The sequence below is a fragment of the Stegodyphus dumicola genome, chromosome X1 (assembly GCF_044657685.1).
Source record: "Stegodyphus dumicola isolate Sdum_Otavi_A_Nest chromosome X1, ASM4465768v1".
Lineage (NCBI taxonomy): Eukaryota > Metazoa > Arthropoda > Arachnida > Araneae > Eresidae > Stegodyphus > Stegodyphus dumicola.
This window is the reverse complement of record NC_140780.1, coordinates 164,934,519-164,958,896: the sequence shown is the minus strand read 5'-3', so window position 1 is coordinate 164,958,896 and position 24,378 is coordinate 164,934,519. Positions and strand designations below refer to the sequence as shown.

The 24,378-nt window shown below is 34.2% G+C and overlaps 1 protein-coding gene across 2 annotated transcripts in view; it reads left to right on the top strand.

The window, feature by feature from the left end:
* Window positions 1-24,378, top strand: part of LOC118199526 (inactive tyrosine-protein kinase 7-like) — a 151,222-nt gene that overhangs the window by 84,716 nt on the left and 42,128 nt on the right. For both annotated transcript variants that reach the window (XM_085807760.1, XM_085807759.1), the window contains exons 3-5: window positions 16,617-16,898; window positions 20,096-20,237; window positions 20,352-20,488. In XM_085807760.1, coding sequence (XP_085663886.1) covers window positions 16,617-16,898; window positions 20,096-20,237; window positions 20,352-20,488 — 561 coding nt within the window. The remainder of the gene's footprint in view (window positions 1-16,616; window positions 16,899-20,095; window positions 20,238-20,351; window positions 20,489-24,378) is intronic.

Here is a 24,378-nt window from a genome sequence, read left to right as displayed (position 1 = left end):
TACAAGGAAATTGCTGATGAAATGAAGGCTCTGGAAGGCCAAGGAGCACAAATGCGAGGCAAGATAGAATAATTGTTTGCCAGGCCCGAACCACCCCAATGGTATCATTGTCAACTATTCAACGCACTACAGCCACATCTATACCTCCCATGGTACCTTCCACCATCTCACAGTGCTTGTCTGAGGCAGGGTTACGTTCACAGAGCCCTTTAATATGTTTGCCTCTAACCCCACAACATTGGTGGAGTCGTCTGGAGTGGTGTCGTAGCCGATCATCATGGCGTGTTTTGGGAATGTGTAATTTTTTGAGGAAATTTGTACAACATTTTTCAGAGAAAACAGCCATATTAAGGGAAATTTTGAAAAACAAAGTAGAATGGCAGTGGTTACAGCTACATTCTAAAGCATTCAGGGAATTAAAAAAATTAATTTCCAGTGCACCTGTGTTAGGAATATTTTATAGCAGTAAACCTATAACTATACAGGAAGATAGTTTTAAAGATGGGTTAGGCTGCTGCTTACTTCTGAATGGGCAACCAATTGCTTTTTCATTTAGGAGTTTGAATAATGGAGGGGGGGTAACCTCAGCTCAGATTGAGAAAGAATTTCTTAGTATTTTATTTGCTGTTAATAAATTTCACTATTACATTTATGGTAGGGAGGTAGATCATAAACGATTAGTTTCAATTATGAACAAAAATATTGCTAATGTATTGTCAAATAGATTGCAAAGGATAAAAATTAAGCTCTTAAAATATAACTTAAAACTTAAATATTTACCTGGGAAATATATGTATATTGCAGATTTACTGTCACGTTCCTTTATTGATACACACACAAATGAAAACATGGATATAACAGAGATTGTTCATACACTAACAAAACAACTACAAATGTCCGAGAGTAAGAGAAGGGAATTTCAGTAAGCTACATTAGAAGATGAAGAGTTAATGTTAGTGAAAGAATATTGGCAAAATGGATGGCCTTTGAGTGTTGATAAAGTTCCTAAAGAAGCAAGATCTTATTTTAAATTTAAAAATGAGTTGTGTGTTGAAAAAGATTTAGTTCTTTTTTAATAATCGAATTGTAGTACCTGTTACATTAAGAAAGTGTATGTTAACATTATTGCATGAAGCTCACAGTGGGATTGAAAAATCAAAAGCTAGGGTTCGGCAAGTACTATTTTGGCCAGGAATCAACAGTGACATTGAGAATATGATTTCTAAATGGCTTATTTGTGATAGGTTCAGGCCTCAAACAGTAAAAGAACCACTTGTTTCTCATGAAATTCCCAGTTTACCTTATGAAAAAGTTGTTGCTGATATCTGTGAGTATGCGGGGAAAAGTTATCTAGTAATAGGCTGTTACTTAACTAAATGTGTACAAATAGTTCCTCTAAAAATAAAAGTGCAGTGGAAGTTACTGGTAAACTGAAATCGATATTTGCAACACATGTAATACCCAAAACTTTAATTTGTGATAACGTACCATTTAATAGTTGGAAAATGAAGAGTTTCGCAAGGGATTGGGGATTTGAAATAATCACTAGCAGTCCTTGATATCCTAAATCTAATGGATTTGCAGAAAAGTTGGTAGGTATAGCTAAGAGTTTATTTAGAAAAGCAGGATTAGAGAAATTAAATGAGGCTTTACTGGAATATAGAAATACTCCAATTTCAGGTATAAATTTATCACCAAGTCAAATGCTATTAAGTAGGAATTTAAGAACATGGTTACCAATTACACAAACAGAATTGAAGCTAACTGTAAAAGATCAATATAGAGAAAAGGTGAGGAGTAAGCAGAAACAGGCTAAAATCTATTATGATAAGCATGCAAGGGGAAAACCTGAATTTATTCCTGGTGAAAAAGTAATGTTGAGGTGGGAAAATAAATGGGATCCTGCTATAGTTTTAAAAAAGCATTCAACTCCTAGATCATATTGGATTAGAACAAAAGATAATAGGGTAATTAGACAGAATAAATTCCATTGAAGAAAAACTAAAAATCAGAATAATTTAGTAACATTAGACTATTATGATCTATGTAATGAGAATGAGGAAAATATAAGTAGTGAACATCCAAAAATACATAATGATCCTCACCATCAAAATAATAGCAATAATATTAATCGTTATTGTGTATATAAAGCAGGAAGTGGTCGTAATATATATCGACCATCCAAATATGATAATTATGTAATGCATTGATTCCTATGAGTTTCCCAGAAGAGGGGAGATGTTGCATATATGTGGCAACACATTAGTTGCTGGTCAAACTGAAGTGAAGTAATTGTCAGTTAATGTTGCTCTGGAATAAACAATGTGCTATGTAAGAGTGTTGTAATGAATTTAATTATAGATCAATAAATATTAATATGATTAAAACAGAGTTGGGGAGAAAGAACTCAGAAAAAATTAAGGTTTATGAATTCAATATGGAAAGTGATCTCCCCTGACTTGTACACATACTACAATGTGTTTTTATGCTGGCAGTGACAATGTTAACCATGGTTTGGGGAATTAAGTTCTGCTCCTTCAGGAGTACAGTCTTCAGGGCATTTACATCTCTAGGAGGAAGGATGTCTCTGTGCAGCTGTTTTCCCAAGGTAGTTCCATAAGTTCTCTTTGTTTTAAGGTCAGAGATTTTGTTAGCCATATTTGCTCTATGTATTCAGTTTGAAGGTACAGTCAAAAGTCGTTAATCCGGACTCGTCGGGACTTCGGTGATTCCGGATTATAGATCATCAGTTTAAATCTGGTAAGATGGTATGCAGAAATTATAAAATTAAAAATATGAAACTGTAATTTATGAAATAAAGAACAATTATGATCTAAAGGGTATCAAAATTTACAAAAAAAAAAAAAAAAGAAAAAGAAAAAGAAAGAAAAAAAAAAGCTTAATATTTATTTGTTTACTTTATTAAACATTTCTTTCAATGTATGTTGTTTAAGTTGCTTCATTTTTTATGTGATAATACATTCTCTTTAATTCTATAAACAGACATAATTTCTTGTTCAGTTACAAAGTTCCGCTGTTCAAGTCCTATAATTGCTGTGTCGAGAGGTACAGGTTGAGTATAGAACCCCATTGGCGATTTTTGGCTTGGTGCACTTTTTGGACGGTTGTTTTTCTGGTAACCCAGTAAATTCTAGAATACTCCACTTCGGCAACCCTGTTGCGTCATTTTCTTCGAAGGAGCAAAATATTGATGTATTCAACAAATTTCTAGAAATTATAAGGGACATAAATTGAGCAGAGTAGAGGATTTCTTTATAAATTTACCATGATTTTGTAAACTTTACTGAATTTCCAGCATTTCTTTTATTTTTAATTTAAACATTTATTCTGAACTCCTGTTTTCAGTTTTATAACTTAAAACTTGCATTCTCAATATTGCTGCTTAAAATATGCCTCCATGTACTTGTGTATTTTCAAACTTTCTTTAATTTTAATTTAAACATGCATTCTTAACTCTTATTTTCATATTTTTAATTTAAACATGTATTCTGAGCTCCTATTTTCAATTTTACAGCTTGTAATGTGTATTTTCAGTATGACTGCTAAAAATATGCCTCCATTTATTTATTTATTTTCAGTTTCACTGTTTAAATATATATTCTAAATTTGTATTTAAAATTTTTCTTGTTAAAATGTGCATTCTAACATTTATTTTCAATTTTAACATCTTTTACAATATGCAATAAAATATAATAAATTTACAATTTAACTTGCCAATATATTTTAAAAAATGCCCCTACTTACTTATGTATTTTCAAATTTGCTGTTTAAACATATATTCTAAAATTGTTTCTGGTTAAAACGTGCTTTCTCTAACTTGTGTTTTCAATTTTAACGGCGACATTTCTGGTTGCCAAACCAAAAAATCGCCAATGGGGTCCTATACTCAAGCTGTTCCTGTCGAGAATACCGACTAATTTGTCAATCGAAATTTTTTCGTTTTCAATAACCTCTGTCACTTTCTTCACTATCGGAAGCGAATTATAATGTCGAGGAATTTGATTTAACCTTTTGAAGACGGGATGTCATTATAGTGGCCATAGAGTGAATTATAGTGGCCACCTCTTTGAAAAGACGGGGTTGTCCACTTTAGTGGCCATGTCTTTTTCCCCCTTTTTCCAGGCTGAAAAGTGGGGTAAAATGTCAAATTTGACGTCCCTGGGGTTTTAACCACTTATCTCTTTCAAAGGTCTTCCTTTTGCAACATAGATGCACCCCTCTGAGAATCCATTAAACTACACACAAGAATCTTTGTTGCAAATAGGAGGTGATTTCTTAAAGGGGGAAAGCATTCGGTTCAAGATTCCCCGTCCTTTGGTAGCTTTTACTGCTACCAAAGCCCCGGCCTCAAAAGGTTAAATCATATCAAAGACGGAGTACATCGAGATGAAATACTACATTTAGTAAGGAATTATAAGCCAAATAAAATAAAAACATCTGCCCTGAAGATAAGGATAGTGCTGACAGATCAACTTCCAATTCATTGCGTGCCGCGGCGTTAAATATAAACAAACGTTAAAGTTTAGATAAACAAAGAATGTGCCTTTATCCATTTTTTGCAGCAATTCCACTTTTTGTTTAATGGACTTCGAAACATACTTTTGCTTTGTAGATTCTTTACATATTAGTAAATATATATCAGAAATTCTATTTGACATAATCGAAAGTTCAAGCTTACTTTTATAAAATTGCTCTAACAGTCTGCAAAAAAAAAAAAAAAAATAAATAAATAAACCAAATCCAATTCGAAGATTAAGGAACAACGCAATCTGCAACATTAACTGAATTATATAATTTTAGCTTACCTTATACCGTCCGTTATACATTAAACACGCATTCGTAAATGTATTTTGCGCACGTGCACACACATATTCGCAGCCGTAAAGCCGCATGTGCAGAAAGTTTGTAGCTTTGAGGTCCGGATTATGGGTGTCTGAATTAACAACTTTTGACCCGTATTTGTCAACAAGGTTTGCTCAATGTGGACTAGCATTGTCATCAATAAATGAAAAATATGACCTATTATGCTCCCCTGAAAAGTTTTACCTAAGGTTCTGAGATCTCATCCCAATACCTCTGGCCACTCACAGATCCACTGTTGAAAGTATATATGTGCATATTTGGTGGTCGTGTGTGCTTAATGCATGATATAATTAAAGAAAATAAGAGTAGACAATCTCCTATAACAAAAGAATATATTAAGTACTAAATTACAATTTAAATTACATTGAAGAGATCAACACTGAGCTCGGAACACAGTTCATGCTACCTTCGCGTACCGTTGTGTGTCGAGAAGTCTGAGTGAGTAAAGATGTCGCTTTGCTGCTCCGATTAAGAACTGGATTTTACACGGGGCGCCATCTCATGAATAGAAGTTGAAGTATCTGTCGGAACGCCACAGTACTCCCCCCCAAGTACCATCGGTACGTTATAAGTACTTTGGGTTAAATTTAACCTTTCTTCCAGATCTGGTAGTTTTAGGTTGCTCTTTAACGGGATGTAAGCTTTCTTCCGGGAGTGATGTTGATGAGGAAGTTGTTGGATCTTGCATTAGAAATGCTGGTTTGAGACGATCGATTCCAATCACTGATTGTTTGCCATTGCAGATGATGGTGAAATGTTTCGGTGTTCGTTTGACAACTTTGAATGGACCATCATATGAAGGTGTTAAAGTTGGCTTAATTGCATCGTTGCGCACGAATACGTGCGAAGATGTCTCAAGCGCAGGATGTACAAAATAGCTTGGCTGGTTATGCGAAGATGCTGGGGTTGGCGAGATATTGCTCATGGTCTCACGTAAACGTTGAAGGAATGTTGGAGGGTCGATAACTGGAGTAGATTCTGGGTGAAAGAATTCACCTGGCAGACGGAGGGTTGCACCATATAACATTTCAGCACAAGTGCTACCAATGTCTTCTTTGAATGCTGTGTGAAGACCAAGCAAGACTAGGGGTAAGGCTTCTGTCCAGTGTGTGCTACTGTGGCACTTCAGATCTTGTTTGAGAGATCGGTGAAAGCGTTCCACCATCCCATTTCCAGATGGATGGTATGGTGTTGTGCGAATATGGCGAATGCCAAGAAGAGAGGTGAGGGATGCGAACAAGTGACATTGAAATTGTCGGCCTTGGTCAGTAGTGATGGTGGTAGGCATGCCAAATCTTGAAAGCCACTGGGAGATGAATGCTCGAGCTACAGTTTCAGCGGATATATTTTCAATAGGAATGGCTTCAGGCCATCTTGTGTACTGATCAATACAAGTGAGGAGGTAAGTGTAACCATTTGAAGGAGGCAATGGGCCAACCAAGTCTAAGTGCACATGATCAAAGCGTCTTGCTGGAAGGTTAAATTGTTGAATGGGGCTGTGAGTGTGACGGGATACTTTACACCGTTGACATCTAATACATGAACGAGTCCATTCTGTGATGTCTTGATTCATTGCTGGCCAGACAAATCTGTCTGCGATCAGCTTTTTGGTGGCACGGATTCCAGGATGTGCCAAATTGTGCAAGGCATTAAGCACTTCACGTCTAAAATTGACTGGAATATAGGGACGTATTCTATTGTTCTTTATGTCACAGTAAATTTTAAGCGTTGGATCAATGTGCAGCGGTTGTAACTGAAGGGAGGTTTGTGGATTTGAGATTAGGTTTTTGAGTTCCTCATCATGCAATTGAGCTTTTGCAATTTCAGAGAAATCTGGGGTAGTGAGGTTGATATTGTTTACCCGAGACAAGGCATCAGCGACACAATTATCAGTACCAGAGACATATCTGATATCTGTACTAAACTGGGCGATGAAATCCAGATGTCGAAGCTGACGAGGAGAACATGAGTCAGAGTTTTTTCTAAAAGCGAAGGTTAATGGTCGATGATCGGTGAAAATGATGAAGTCGTGTCCTTCCAAGTTGTGCCGGAAGTATTTAACAGCACAGTACACAGCAAGTAGCTCTCTGTCATATGTGCTGTATTTCCTTTCTGCAGTAGTGAGTTTTCTGGAAAAGAATGCCATTGGGGAAAGTCCTTTAGTGGTATGGGCTTGAAGCACTGCTCCTATGGCCGTGTCAGATGCATCTACCATTATAGAGAGCTGATCACTAGGTGAGTGATAAGAAAGTGTGGCTGCATTTGCCAGATCGTGTTTGCATTGCACGAATGCTGCAGATGCAGATTCAATCCAAGGGACAGCTCGTTGATCGTTTTTTTTTTTTTTTTTTTTTTTTGCTATTCTTCAGAAACTCATGTAGGCAGGCTTGTGTTTTTGCGGCATTTGGCAGAAAGCGTCGGTAGAAATTTAACATTGCTAGAAAACGCTTCAGTTCAGAGATGGTTTTGGGCTGAGGTAGGTCGTTAATTGCTTTGACTCTTTCCGGTAAAGGTTTAACTCCGTTCTGGGTGATAAGACATCCAAGAAAGGAAACTGAGGGTTGACCAAGTACACATTTGGATGGATTTAGTTTTAATCCATGATCTTTAAGGCGAGTGAAAATCTGACGCAGATGTTGAAAATGTTCTTCCGCATCTGTAGATGCAACCAGGATATCATCAAAATATGGAATGCAGAAATCGAGGCCAGACAGTACTTGGTGTATGAAACGCTGAAATGTTTGGCCAGCATTGCGAAGGCCAAATGGCATATATAAGTACTCAAAGAGACCAAATGGTGTAGTCACTGCGGTCTTGGGCACATCTTCAGCATGCACTGGGATCTGATGATATGCTCTTGCAAGATCGAGGGTAGAAAATATACTTGTTCCATGAAAAAGATGGGTACAGTCTTGGATATGTGGGACTGGATATCTGTCAGGGACTGTGATGGCATTAAGTCGACGATAATCTCCACAAGGCCGCCAGTCACCATTAGACTTTTTAACCGTGTGAAGTGGACTGGCCCATGGACTTTTAGATGGGCGAATGGTTCCCTGTGCTAGCATGAATTCAAATTCTTTGCGAGCAGCTTTTAGCATCTCTGGAGAAAGACGACGAGGCTTGGAAAATACAGGTGGGCCATGTGTTTCAATGTGATGATACACTTCTGGCTGATGAGTATGCTGCCCTGATTTGGATGGGTTTAAAATGTCAGGGAATTCTGCTAATAACCGATGAAACCGTGTGCTGCCCGATAAAACACTTATGTTGGTAGGTACGTTTGATACGTGAGAAGCTTGGCCCTGTGATGTCAGCTGAGTTGTAGCATCAATTAAGCAATTATTCTTGACATCCACTAGAAGGTGGAAATGTGTCAAGAAGTCGACACCAATAATTGCTTGAGTTACATCCGCAATAATAAAAGGCCAGTTGAAAGTCTGGCGCAAGTTTAAATCAAGTGTCAATAGTTTGGTGCCGTAGGTTGCAATTTGGGTACCATTGGCCGCATACAGTACAAGTTTATTAAGTTGGTGAGCATTTGTTTTAGTTCTCGGGAGCACTGATATGTCAGCTCCAGTATCTACTAGAAAACATAACTGAGTTGAACGATCAGCCAGTACTATTCTGTCGATGTGGCGGACATTCTGTTGGCCAGCAGAAGACCGCCCATTTAGTTTCCCGCTTGTACAAAAGTGCATGGAGGGGCACACTTGCGAGCTTGAGAGCCAAAATGCATATGATAAAAACATATGCCACTTGTGGGTTCTTTGTACTGCGTTCGAGTATTAAGACGAGATGGACTCCTGCTTCGGGCACGAAATTTATTACGTGGGCCCTGATTTCATCGATTGTATCTCCGTGAAGCATGAAGACTTGTAGAGAGTTCAGATACTTTTTTGGTCAATTCAGTCACTTTTTGTTCGAGGGATGAACTGGAAGGTGCAGCATTAGCAGCACTGACATAAGCTGGAGTAACAAGTTCATTAATTTTGTCAGCTAAATTGGACCTTGACTCACCAGTAAACGGGTTAGATCTTCATTGCTAAACGGAATTTCGAACACTGAGGGAAGAATTTTGCCGTAGCACGTTGCAGAAAAATTACTGATGTAGCACATTTAGCGAAAATCACTGTTGTAGCACATTTGTCACAAAAGTTGAATGATCAAAGAATTATTGCACGACGGCGAAGTCAGCGGAACGGAACAGATCACATTGATGATTTGCTGAAGCTCCTTGCGATGATATGCACGACTTTGAAAAAACACAAGCAATATATATCAATACATCTAGAAATAATTGAAGGGGTACTTTGTAGCATACGTTTAATGTCCATATTCGTTGTTATTTTTAGTCAGTTCTTCAGAATGCCTTGGATGCACGTGGCTTAGGGTCGTTGAAAATCCATTGTCAGTAGCGTGCTCAGTCAAAAGGTCACCACTTTTGGTGATCGTGTGTGCTTAATGCATGATATAATTAAAGAAAATAAGAGTAGACAATCTCCTATAACAAAAGAATATATTAAGTACTAAATTACAATTTAAATTACATTGAAGAGATCAACACTGAGCTCGGAACACAGTTCATGCTAACTTCGCGTACCGTTGTGTGTCGAGAAGTCTGAGTGAGTAAAGATGTCGCTTTGCTGCTCCGATTAAGAACTGGATTTTACACGTGGCGCCATCTCATGAATAGAAGTTGAAGTATCTGTCGGAACGCCACACATATGCCCATCTATCATTATTTCTTCTCATACCGTCACATATGCTTTTTACCATCACAATCATGTTCCATAATGTTTGAAGAAAGATTTTGCATTCTTGAATCTCTCCAGATGTAAACATATCTAGAATGAGTTGTTAAATTGGACCTTGACTCACCAGTAAAGAGAACATGGGACGGTTACTGTTCACTTTTGTTTTGATGTTCTTTGTGCCACTTAAAGGTAATCCTTCTTTTGTTGTGAAGCCAGTGAAACACATGCCATTGGCTTCCTGACATAAAGACTTTTTTCCATTAGCCCCTCTGTATTTTGTTTAAGTGGCAGCTGCAAGCTGTGAACTTAACTGCTGAGCAAGAGACTTCTTGTAATCACAGACAATTATTGCCAGATATTAATCTTGACAAGCAGTTGTTATTCATGTACAACCTTACCCAGGCCTCTTTACAACAGTTCTAGAATTCTGAAATTGTTTCAACTGCATACAGATTCTTTGTCTTGAAATATTCACACCTCTCACTGCTTTCATGATTGTCTGCCCTGCTTCTAAATGGCCATTCATTCGCCCAGGGTTAAAGGGAAGGGCTAGATCATTCCTTTGAGTGATTCCTCATCGATGTGATTCTGGTACAGGGAGTTAACAGGAAGTAGTCTGATGTCACTATGGTTCATCTGCTCTGACTTCACCTGTTTAAAACTGTAGTTCCGTTCTTCTGTGAAGCAATATTGTATCAGTGTAGACATCCCAAATTAATTTTAATCACAGATTATATTGTTGTCAATCACATATTATATTGTTACATAATCACATATCATATTGTTTTCTAGTAAAGCAGTGTCAAAGTCAAACTGGCAGGCCTCGAAGTAATTATATGCTGCCTACAAATACATTTCCTGAAATTAATTAGCATTATTATGACAAGAATTTGAAGAAAAAGTTCAAGATTTTAATGGTTGCAGTTTTACATTATTTTCATTACCAAAAACGAATTTAACTCTTCAAAAAAATCTAGAAATAGAGCTAATTAATTTACACTGTGATATAAATCTTGTTCAAAGATTCTTATGATGCAAATTTGAATAACTTTTGTTAGTACTTGTCAAAAGATACATATCTTAAATTACAAATTTTTGCAATAAGAATATTCGCTTTCTGTTTGAGTACATTTACATGAAAACAGTTTTTTCCCATAGTTGAAGTTTACAAAAAGAAAGAGACTGCCGATGAGTATCTATAGTTTGTGATGATACATTTTAGTAATTTTCCTCCAAGATTACAAACTTCATAAAAATAGAAAAGTCATGAGGTGTTCTAGCCAAAAGGTGTAGTCCCACTTGGGAAGCTTTCATATATTTCTTTTTAGTTTAAATTAAAAGTAAGTTATTTAATAGTTAAATACATTACAATTAGTTGAATATATACCAGTCTGAAAATTTTAATATTTACCTGTCTGTTTGAATTCCAAATTGTGACCAAGAGGAATTTCTTGCAGATACCAACTTTCAGATTTCAGGCAAAATAAAAGTATAAATTTGATATTTTTCTTTGTGTAATTTTTATTCATATTTTTTTACTAATATCTAGTAAAAATATTTTAATTTAATTAACAAATTTTGTTTTGTTAAAAAATATCCCCCCCCCTTTTTTTTTTTTTTTTTTTTTTTTTTTTTTTTTTTGTAATTGCTACCTGTCAGCTACTTTCAAATTGTGCATTGGCCCATGTACAATGTAAGTTTTGAGACCACTATCAAAGAGTATCGTTTATGTAATATGTCTAAAGGTCCGTATGCGTTGTAGTGCATATGCATTTCTCCAATCAGCGGTGTCAAAGTCAGCGAGCAAATTTACTTTGATTGACATCTGCAATCCGGTCGATGATAGATGACGTACGGATGGAGTTCAATAATGTTCAACTTCTATCCGTATGTCTGCGGATGCATTGGGGTCATGTGGTAAAAAAAGGAGCAATCAGGTGTAGTCACCAAAAATTAATGGCGGCAGAAGTCGCGATGAAAGCTTGCTTAGGGAAACAATGTTTTGCTAAAAAATACTTATTTCTGAATTAACATTATAGTGAGAAATCTGCTTGCTGAAAAACTCAGCAATCAGCTGAATTTAGTTAAAAAAACGATAAGAAAAATAAGATAACTGCAACTACAGTACTTGTTCGCAGATAAAATCAGGCGTTCAAGAAATTCAGTTCAAGAAAATCAGCAGCAAAAATTATAATTCCAAGTCCATAAAATAGCAAAGTTTGTCTTGACAATTATCTCCTAATTAAGACACAATAACACGCCGAATAAATATCAATTCAGAAGTCAAACAACAAAAATCAGCGTTATATTTACAAAATTTTCACAGGACTAATTTCGATGGTTTTACCGAACCACCATCTTCAGCTGCAAAACCGCAAATGAACCAGATAGGAAATAATGATTAGATAAGATAAGAAAGCCTGTACAAGAATATAAGCAAGTGGCGCCATCTGTTGGTGAAACCAGAACTAAAACATAATTTCTTTAAAGGCCGAAGGCAAATTTGGATTGGAATTAGGATCGTTAACTAGAACAGAAAGATTTTTATGAATGTGAAATGCCTCTAGAAAATCCAGTTCTCCAATGGAAGATGTTTTTTGAATAATTTTGGCAGCAGAAAAACTGAAAGTGTGGTTTTCGGACCAACAATGTTGAGCAACAGAAGACTTCTGTGTTTCCTTTTTTCTAACATATGCCTCATGTTCCTTGATGCGAAAGGAACATGAGGCATATGTTAGAACTTTTTTTGGACTGATAAACCGGAAATATGGTTTTTTCAAGTTGAAGCTCAGTTCAAAATTAGTAATATTGTTTCAGAAGAAGCGAAATTTAATTATTTAGTTTCACAGCTCACAAGTTCATCGAAAATATTTGGGACATTGTAACGAACAATAGTGCCACAAAATATTTGGATGCTAAAATTAGGTTATTACATTTATTCAAAGAAAGGGAAAATATATGGATTCAACGTTTGATTACTGCTGTCGAACTTGGAGACATGAAACCAAGCCAACTTTTGCAGAAGTTGAGATCAGTTGCTACTACAGATGTGTCTGAAAATCTAATCAAAACTTTATGGCTGGAGAAGCTACCTGACTCAATAAAAAATATATTATTAGTTAGTGATGAAGATGTATCCAAGTTAGCATCTATGGCAGATAAAATTAGTGGTATGAATCAGAAACCAGAAGTATTTAGTGCTAATGGCCCTTCAATTCCTGCAAATGATTTGTTGCAAAGAATTACCTCTCTTGAACAAAAAATTTATCAAATAACCATTCGCTCAAGACGTAGGGACTCGGATTTACGTAATTCACATTCGCGATCTCGAAGCCGTTCTCGTAAAAGATATGACCCTACTGGCAAATTTTGTTTTTATCACTTTCGATTTGGAGCAAAATGTATTCCAGAGAAATGCCAGCCTCTGTGTGCTTGGGTAAACAACGATTTCAAAAACCAGGAAAACTCGAATCTGCAGTAGGTTCAGCGGCAAACGCTTCTGCAGAAAATATGAAGGATTGTAGCAAATTTCGTTTATTCGTTCATGACTGAAGATCAAATTTGCACTTTCTTATTGATTGGGGAGCTGACGTAAGCATAATTCCTGCTACTTCACAGAATAAATGTAAAACTGAATACAAACTGTATGCAGCTAATGGCACAGCTATTTCCACTTACGGAATAAAAATGCTAACTCTTGATTTGGGATTACGTCGTGATTTTCAGTTTCCATTCATAATTGCAGATGTCACAAAAGATATTTTAGGAGCTGACTTTCTTCACAAATATAAATTACTTATCGATATAAATAAGAAAAAATTAATTGAAGGCGTAACACAGCTTTGTGTCCAGTGTGATGTCGCTGCTATTTCCAGTGATTACTCAATAACCACATTAAATAAATCCATAAAAATTTTCGATTTACTGTCGAAATATCCCGAAATTTCTAAACCTAACCTTTTTTCTACACAAATTAAACATGGTGTTACACATTTTATTATGACTGATGGTCAACCCGTTTATTCAAAGACACAACAGCTCGATCCAAAACACTTAGCTATAGCTAAAGAGGAATTTAAATTTATGCTTGACAATGGAGTAATTCCTCCATCAAGTAGGTAATTTTATCCTTAATCTTCTATTAAGTAAAAGTTGTGCAGGAGACAAATTTATTCCACTAATTGGGGTATTTTGATATTCCATTAAGCCGACACTTATATCTTGCACTTTCCTCATGATATTTTTCACTATTCCTAAAGCTTTTTGAGCCAACCCATTACTTTAAGGATATTTGGGGCTACTAAATTTAAGTTCAAAATCCCAATCTTCAGCACATTTCTTAAATAAGTACAGTCAAAAGTCGTTAATCCGGACTCGTCGGGACTTCGGCGATTCCGGATTATCGATTTTTCCGGATTATATATCATCAGTTTAAATCTCGTAAGATGGCATGCAGAAATTCTAAAATTAAAAATATGAAACCGTAATTTATGAAATAAAGAACAATTATGATCTAAAGAGTATCAAAATTTACAAAAAAAAAAGCTTAATATTTATTTGTTTACTTTATTAAACATTTCTTTCAATGTAAGTTGTTTAAGTTGCTTCGTTTTATGTTATAATACTTTCTCTTCAATTCTATAAACAGACATAATTTCTTGTTCAATTACAAAGTTCCGCTGTTCAAGTCCCGTAATTGCTGTGCCGAGAATACCGACTAACTTGTCAATCGAAATTTTTTCGTTTTCACTAACCTCTCTGTCACCTTCTTCATGTCTTTATCCATTTTTTGTAGCAATTCCACTTTTTGTTTGACGGACATCGAAACATACTTTCGTTTTGTAGATCCTTTGGGAGAACCAGCATCGGAAATTCTATTTGACATAATCGAAAGTTAGTTTATTTTTATAAAATTGCTCTTACAGTCTGCAAAAAGTAATAAGCCGCATCCAATTCGAAGATTAAGGAACAACGCAGTCATCAACATTAACTGAAATAGATAATTAGATAATTTTAGCTTATACCGTCCGTTATACATTAAACGCGCACGCAAAAACGTATTCTGCACTTGCGCACATGCATATGCGCAGTCGTAAAGGTCTTATGCGCACGCGTAAACACCTATGCGCATGTGTCAACGCGGCGCATGCGCAGAAAGTTTTTAGCTTTGAGGTCCGGATTATGGGTGTCCGAATTAACGACTTTTGACTGTAGCTATTACAGGGATTATTGTCGCAAACGACTTCATTTGCAATACCATACCTGGCAAAGATGTATTTTAAATTTATCATAATTTCATTTGCTGTCTTATCTTTTATGTTAGAAACCTCAATCCATATAGAGTAATAATCAATAACTACTAAGTAATTTTGATTACCAAATTGCAAAATATCAAGGGCAATTTTTTCGAATGGTTTAGTTGGAATTTCATGTTGCATTAGAGGTTCTTTTTTATTTCTATTTCTGAACTTTTCACATTTGGAAACAAGCTGCTCAATGTCATTTGTCATACCTGGCCAGTAAAAAATTTCATGGGCTCTACTTTTACATTTCTCAATTCCAAAATGCGCTTCATGAATTAATTGCAACATATCTTTTCTCAAACCATAAGGTACAACTAATTTTTCATTAATAAATAACAAGTCGTCATTAACATAAAGATCATTTTTAACTTTAAAGTATGTTTTTACGCTACTATCTACTTTTTTGTAACATTTAGGCCAACCCTCTTTAATATATTTCATAACTATTTGCAAATCTGGATCTGATTCAGTTTCTTTCCTAAATTGCACCACTCTTCTTTCACTCATAGGCAAATATTTTGAAATAATGTGAACAACATTTAGCATTTCAGGATCATCACTAATAGTTTCATCCACAGGATATACTCTTGCTTTGTAATAAGACCAACAACTTGCGGTGGACTTAAGCGTTGTAGCACAAATCGATCCAAGTCTAAAAAGAGTAGTGCTGGACTTACACTTTAAGTTAATGGTTAACTAGGTTGACTCAACAAACCTACCTGGTGTGTTAATTATTCAGACATCCAAAATAGGCATATCGGCAACTTCACTTAATGGCAAGGTCAGAAACGAAACGTGTGCTGTCTAGCGAAACGTCCCTGTGAATAAACTGTATTCACCCATGTAAATACTCACTTCACTTAAATTAGCATCTTGGCGAGAAAATGCGAGGGGAAGTTGAGGAGTTCAGGAAAGATAACAACATTTGAACTAAGGAAAACCCTACAAGTTGATAAGTCTCTCTTAGTAAGCCCATAGTGAATTTTTCATATAATGTACGTTTTGATCTTCTTGTCTGTTTTGTGTTTGAAACTTATCAATAATCCACTCATTTTGCTTAAAATCTTAAAAGTTTTATTTTAATTTTGTACTTTATGGCAGCACAAGCAAATTGATTAAATGGTAGAATATAAACATTTGCCTTCAGGTTTTTGTCTTTCATGGCTACATGTATGTTTTCAAGGTCTGCCTTTTTAATATGAATACTTAAAAAGAAATGCTTTTAGAATGTCTTTCTTTGAGATCTCTCTTAATGTAGATGTAGTCTGGAGTATTTTAATGCATTAATCAGTTGTCAATACTTCCAGATAATGTAATAATTTCTTGCATTCTAAATAATTTTCTGGTCAGCAAAATTAGAAATTTTAGTACTATTTACAAAAAGTACCTCATCTACCAAAACTTTTGATTCTTGTATAAAGGATTTTTTTAATCTGTACAGTAGCAAATTTCATAAAGGCACTTAAGGCAATTAAGACCTATATATATGCAGTAATATGCACTGAAAGATAGAAGTGTGGAATATTTTTTAAAATGTAGATTTATTTTAATTGTTTATTTATTTATTTATGTGAGCTAATTGAAGTTTTAATTTTTATAAAAAAATTTTACTTGATTCTCAATCACTTGTTACTTATTATGTTTAGTATTTTAATAAAATTTTCTTCCCAAGGGATAACAGACACAGCACAAGTTATTGCTGCAGATTCTTTTCTAGAACCTAGAATTGGGGAAGAGCTGTCACTTCATTGCAAAGCTGAAGGAAATCCTGAAACTCAAATCACATGGTATCACAATGGTGCCAGATTATTTCGAGATGAGAGGATATCTTTTAAATCAAATCAATTGCATATTCTTGATTTGACATTGCATGATAATGGCATTTATTCCTGCAGAGCTATTAATGATTATGGATCAGTAAACAGCAGTGAAAACTTTGTTCTTAGATTATCAGGTAATTTATTCTTATGTCTTTCTCTCTCTTTTTTTTTTTTTTTTTTTTTTTTTTTGTGTGTGTGTGTGTGTGTGTGTGTGTGGTAGATGTATGCATATGTATTGCAGTGAATAGTTTGTGGTATTGTATGTAGAAATACAAAAATAGACTCTTCTAACATTAAAATTCCAAAGTCTGGAATTATCAGGATTTCGGCCATTCCAGATTTCAGAAATTTCCAGATTTTAGATCATTAGTTTAAATATAGTAAGATGTGATGTAGAAATTATTAAATTAAAAATATGAAATTGTTGTTTATGAAAAAATTAAACATTTATGACATTAAGGCAACTAAAACCTGCAAAAAAGCTCTCTATATATTTGTTTTGTGAAACATTTCGTTTAGTGCAAGTTATTTAAGCTATTTCATTTTTTGCGCAAATACTTTCTCTTTAATTTTATAGATAGAAATTATTTCTTGTTTAGTTACAGAGTTCTGTTGTTTAGGTCCTGTATTTGCCAGGTTGAGAATTAATACTAAACTGTCAACTGCAATTGCTTTCATTCCTGTCACTTTCTTCCCTATCTGTGGTGATATTTTTTTTGATTTAAAACCATCAATGTCCATTAGTTGGTCTTCAGATTTGTGGCTGTCATCATTATGATTTTGAATGAAGGCTATAAATTATGCCAGTCCACATTTCATAAATGCATTGCTTTAAATCTTTGCAATGAAAAAAACTATGAACCATTTGATTAATAGAAAGCTGCATTTTTTAAATATCACAATTTAGTCCTTCATTAAAAAAAAAAAAAAAAAAAAATCCAGAATTGAATAGAAAATTATTCAGATGGATCAGGAAAAAATTCATCAAAATGCAGAAGTGCTATATATATATATATATACATATATATATATATATATAACTCCATATATGACATACTTCAAATAATTATTTGCTCACTATGCAAAAGTAGATTATTAAATTCTTGAAATCTCAGGTTAGTTAATAACTGAAACACAAACAATGTGATTTAATACAGGGTGGTCATAAAAAGAACTTTTGCAATATATAAAACCCTAGTAGTCTGTCCACTCAACCAATCGGAATGAAATTTCAGGTATTGTTAGAGCTGCCATAGTTATGGTTGTAATGAAAAAATTTTGCAATTTTCGAATGGCGACACCATGTTTTTCCCTATGCATATTGATCAGCACATTGAAAAACCATCAGTGGCATTGGAACGATACACATACAAAAATTGTTGGCATAAAAACATTTGTAAAGAAAAGGATGACTGACAACACAAGAAAAGAGAGGGGGAAAACACTTGTAAATGTGGAATTACAAGTTTTCAACATGCCCGTCTTCACAGACAATAACATATCATATGCAAGAGATTGTTGACAACAATGACAAAATATCGCAGGAGGAATCTGAATAACTTCACATTTTATGGAGTCTTTCAATTCTGACAAATCTTGTGGAATTGATGTGTACATCTTAGATTTCAGGTAACCCAGAACCAGAAATCCATTGGAGTGAGGTTAGGGGATCGCTGTGACCATAAAACTGCAGATTTATAGGAAATGACCCTATCTTCAAACGGCTGTTGCAGCACTTGCCAAACACACATGGTGCCATGTGGAAGATCATCATCATCTTGCACTCATACAATATCATTAAGAGCATTTTGCTGCTGCAATTCTGCAGCATTGTTGTATACTGAGCACTTGTGATAAAGCACATTTTCATACCAGTGAAAATGACCTCTTTGAAGAAGTATGGACCAAGAACAAATGTTCTTGCAATGCCACACCACGCAGTCACTTTAGCTTTGTGTAAAGGCGGTAATGCCACGTTGGGAGGATTTTCGTCAGCCCAGTGAACACAGTTTTTGGGGTTTACATTCCCAGTTGCACCTTATCCATCCATAATATCCACATTAGCCACCCGCTGTCTTCATCATGTCTTATGAGGAATGATGATGAGCTCTTTGAAAATATTTTATGCCACCAATTTTCATCATATATGTATTGTTGCAACACCATCTGTGATTTTTCAATGGGCTGATAATTTGCATAGGGCGGATGTTTCCATTTGCATAGAGCTCTGGTGTGTTAAATCATCACAATCTCAAACACATACTTTCAAATAACAATGTCCGGAATTTTAATTTCGATTGGTTGAGCCGATAGGCTACTAGGAGTTTATCATTAGGGAAGTTTTTTTATGCTCACCCTGTATATTTTGTAGTCATAATATAAATGTGAAATATATCCACCCTAAAATCCTCTGTGGGAGATGTCCCTTTTTGAGAGTGATAAAAATATATTTCATAATTAATGTTAAAATATATATTTACATAATTTTTAAATTTAAACAAATTAAATTTAAATTTTAACAAACATGTATAAAAGTAAAAAAGCAAATTTAAAGCCAAAATTAAAAAAAGCAAATTTAAAGCCCAAAAAAATATTTTAAAAAATGTGTAAACATATAAAAGATTTAAAAGATTTAATTCTCGAACTAATCTACAATATCATTTAAATTCAGAAGCATAAGCAAATCAAGTGCAAAACCAATCCATGAAAATAATAGGTGCCATGTCGATAAGCTATATATCTGAGGACTCACAGTTTGCCAGGTCGCATGAGTGATAAATGGTCTAGTATGCAACATAATGTGAAACTACATGAAAAACAGGAATATTACATTTAATATACTAAGTTTTAAGTTAAGTTTAATATACTAAATATACATTTCTGACATAAGTAATCCACATTACCTCACTCTTTTATTTGGGATTAAAACCAGAGCCAAACCATTGCAATTTGAATTTTAAAAGGTACCGATTTTGAACTTTAAAATGCGAAAGTTAAAAATGAGGCTCAACTCTTTGCAAGCAAGCAAATAAAAGTTATATCTTCTATATTTATTTGCAGGTGTATCTCTGTAAAATATTTTTAAAACATTCTGTTTTGTGTAATGACTTGTGACATGCTAGCTTTTCTACAAATACTTCTGTAGAAGTTAAAAGTAGATTTTTTTCAGTCAAATTATTATAAAAAATTAAACTCGTGCAAGTAAAAAATGTAACTCCAAATAAATTTGAAAATAACAGTTTCTTACTAGTTTTAAATATTGTGTGTATATTTTACTGTGTTATTACCTCTTAAAAATAATTTCCTGTGCATCTTTCTATATTTATTTCAGATGGCACAAGTCCTCGTATTACAGTAGTTCCTCGAAATGTTGTTACACCTGAAAACAGCTCTGCTCGGTTCGATTGTGCATTTGATAATACTGAATTAGAAGAATGGTATTTTAGCAACCAGTTATTAACAAATAGTAGTAGGTAAGTGGTAAATAATCTAATGCATATTTTATTTCTATTAAGAATACATTTTTAAATGTTATAATAAATTAAGAGAAAGAGTATGCATATCATGCATTTTTTTAATGATTTCAGACATAAAATATATCCTAACGGTTCCTTAGAAATCTCACTCATCACAACTGATGATGCTGGAATATATTTATGTAAAGGTTTGAGTACAAAGGAGTCTTATCCTGATCAAGTATATGCAGCTCAATTACAAATTGCATGTAAGATTATTTGTTATGATTTTTTTAAATAAAATATACCATTGACCAAAAATAATACCAGATTGAATTAAGAAATTATTTTTAATATTTTCCCTAGACATGAAATGTTCTGACAGATTTCACTGGTTGTCATACTGAAGCAGTGCGACACTCAGAGCTGACATGATTCAGGATTCAGACACTATTGAAACTGCAATAGTTGTCCTTTTTTGTTAATGTATGATTCCATTGGCAATTAACAGAAATAATGCATCCTTACTGTTCAGTTGAAATGCAAAATGACGTCTAGATTAGAATTTGAAAAATGTGAATGTTGAGAAAAACACTAAGATTCAAGTTATAAAATTTCATATCTTTTTTAAGTTTCATGAGATCTGAGAATCTGTATTTCTTATCCTTAGAAAAAATAAAATGTAAATGAGAAAACAATTCATGTGTCATAAATTATTAATCCAATAATTTAAGGTTGTATTTAATCTCAGTATATTGGTCCCTATGTTGATTTTGTAGAAAAAACTAATTTATTATATATGTAAAATTTATATTAAAGTATGGAAAAGTTCATGGTTTATAGGGGCCACTAGTTTTATTTCTTTTTTTTAACAGACCGAAAACTAAGAAAAATCAACTTTGCTTTCACTTGGACTTGAACTGGATAATTTCTAATTACTAGCTTATCATGCTGTTTAAACTATGGCAGCTTATGCAGGAGATAATGATAATTCCATACTCCCCCCACCCACATTTAAAGGGCAACTAATGGTTTGGTTTTGGTTTATGTGATTATGGCAAAGCCTCAAGGGCTATCTGCCTAAGGGAAGGGATGCCTTCATGGAGGGCTTTCTAAGGGAATTTGCGCATTACACTTGAGGAAAACCACGAAAATGCCCATAAAGTCAGCCCATTTGCAGAATTTGAACCTCAGGCTGAACTACAGTGTTCAGCGACTTTACTGCTGAGCTGTTGCCTGCTACTAATGAGAGGCATAAGAGTAATCATCTTGCTTGAAAATAATTTTTCTTATTTACACTTATTTTATTCTTTGAAGAGGCGTGCATAAGAATCAAAAATAAATCACTGGTTAAAAAATCATTATTTTTCTAATTAGCGTTTCATTCTCTTCTGAAATGGAAAGCCCTTTTTATGTTTTAAAATTAAGCAAAAGAGTAGCTTTATTTTGTGCAGATTTTGAAAAAAAATTCTGCTGTCAACTACTAGCAGATGTATGTTTGTCTTAGAACAACTGCAAAATAAGAAAAGCATTGACCATATGTATATCAACAAGCAATGAGCATAGTAAAGTGCACATAAATATAGCACCATCTTTCAAGAAAAATAGTAATGAACCAAAAAATTAAGATAAGAGGATTCTATTAGCATCAGGAAAGAGAAATTTTTGTAAAAGTGAAAAGCTTCAGGAAAATCCAACTTGCCAACAGAAGAAGCTTTATGGATAATTTTTGCAAAAGCAAAATCAGAATTGTGATTACGTTTACAGTTATGATTAACTACCAAAGATTTGTTTGTTTCTCCTTTTCAGACATAAGATTCACATTTCGTGATGCAAAATTTTAATATTGTATAAATTGGCTGATGTATCTCAAGCCCCAGTGGCAAGACATATTATACATTCCCCAAGAATTTAAGTTAAAGGTGGAATCTTTCAAGAATCAAGTAGCATGTTTTATTGAGTGCTGTGAAAATGTCTTGAAAATTGAACTTCTGAAGAATATGCAATTTTATAAGTGACAGAAGGATGAAATGGAGCAATGATAAGTTTATTAATGTGATTTTTAATAGCAGAATATCTTCTTTGGTGGCAAAATGAAAAATTTTTAAAAGCTTTACCTATGAGCATGGGGAAAAAAATCCTCTGTCAGTGGAAACCGATTTCAAATAATATGAGTCAACTGGAAAGCAAATGTTGTGAAGATTAAACTTTGAAAGCAAAACATACATAAGAGAAAAAGAAGCAGTTTTCTTCTAAGCAGAGTGACATGATTTAACATGGGGAGGCCCCCCCCCCCAAAAAAAAGGTTTATAGTAAACAGTGGTGCTGTAATCATATTCGTAGTTCACACTGAATGTATATTTATTTATTTATAGTTATACATTTATTATATAAATATTACAAATATATTTATTACAAATTTATGAGGAGCTTCTATACAATATATAATAACATGGAAAGCATAGAACAATTAATGTAGGTAAGATTACCGTCCTCATTATGTGAAGATCTTGCTAACAGCAAGTCTCTCTAGTTGAGAGTTCCGGAGCATTCTGGCATGTTGTTCCATTGGAAACAATCTGCAGACTGACTTAGTCATGCCTCCTTAATTTTTTAGTTGTATTTTACATCCTCTGATTCGTTATATCTGGAACAATATCAGAGGAAAAAACAAGATTATTGGTTTGTCAGCCTTCCTGAAATTGAGAGGCTTTGATGACAGACACAGTGCAGAAAACTAAATCTCCTGACACTGGTTGTGAAGTTATGTCTCTTGTGCTGTCTACTGGAACAAATTATTGCGTCTACGATGTCAGACCATGTGATCTCTCACATCGTGGCAGCTTAGAAACAGTGACTTGCGGGGGACTGCACACACAATTTTCTCATCTCTTTATGGTCCGATGCAAAGTTAATCAAGTCATACTCAATTTTAAGCAAATATTTATGCATATTTCTTGTAATGTGATTTATGAAGATTTAAGATGACATTTGACTTGTGTAGATTTGAAAATAGTATTCTGATGTGTGCATTTCAACCAAAAATTGAGACAGTTAAAAAATGTCATGTGCTTGAGGCTTAACTTACAAAACTAGTTATTGTCTGATGGCATATGAAACCAAATGGGGTAAGAAAAAAAAGAGACAGAAAAAGTTGGTAAACACTAAAAGCATAAAATAGGAAAAAGATCAAAATACAGTCAAATACCAAAAATCCGCCGACCTGAAATACGCCAACTCCTGAAATCCACGTTGCCTCTCAGAATATAAAATTTCAGTTTATAGGTTCCGGAAACCGCAACATTGAGTGCGAAATATCAAAGAAAAAAATACTTACCGAATAATAATGAGTCAAAACAGAAATACCAAATTATTGATATAAAAAAAGTTAAAAAATTAGATAAAATAAATAAGTTTCCCCCCCTAATCTGCATCAAGGTAAAAAAGCAGACGATTCACTCAACTCTTTGTTCAAGTTCACGGTTCATGTTGTTCTATTTTCTGAGCTTTGCTATTTCATTTCATGAGATTGTTTAGTGCTGCCTTTTTTTTATCCGGATATTTTGTGGATAAATTAAGAGTATTTTAAATTTCAGCCCTTTTAATACAATGACAGATAAGAAATGCACTCATGATTTTACTGCTTACAACGTTGAAAACATAAACATGTTGCATTGATGGTAACGCAAAAAGTGCAAATTCTGCAAAAGATGGAAGCAGGTGCTACTCCTCAATTTATAGCAGAATGGTATGGAATTGCGACACGATTGTGTATGATATACGGAAAAATAAAGAAAAGCTGTTGAAATTGTACAGCAACAGTGATTCTAACACCGGAATCCGAAACCGGAAATCTTTGCATAAGGCGAAATCAGCAAACCTCGATGCTGTGTACATATAATACAATGAATAATATATTCAATTTATATATGTAATAATAATTTAATGCATATAATAAATTATTGCAATAATGTATATAATAATTTAATTTAATGTATCTAATATGCCTTATTCATTTTGCACTTTTAGTTAAAATATTATGCTTTATCTTTTCTGTCCTAAAATCCGCACAACCTCTGGTCCCAAGCTTTGCAGATTTCTGGAATTGTACTGTACTTAGATACCAAACATTGTGAACAACAGTAAGAAAAATGTTTAA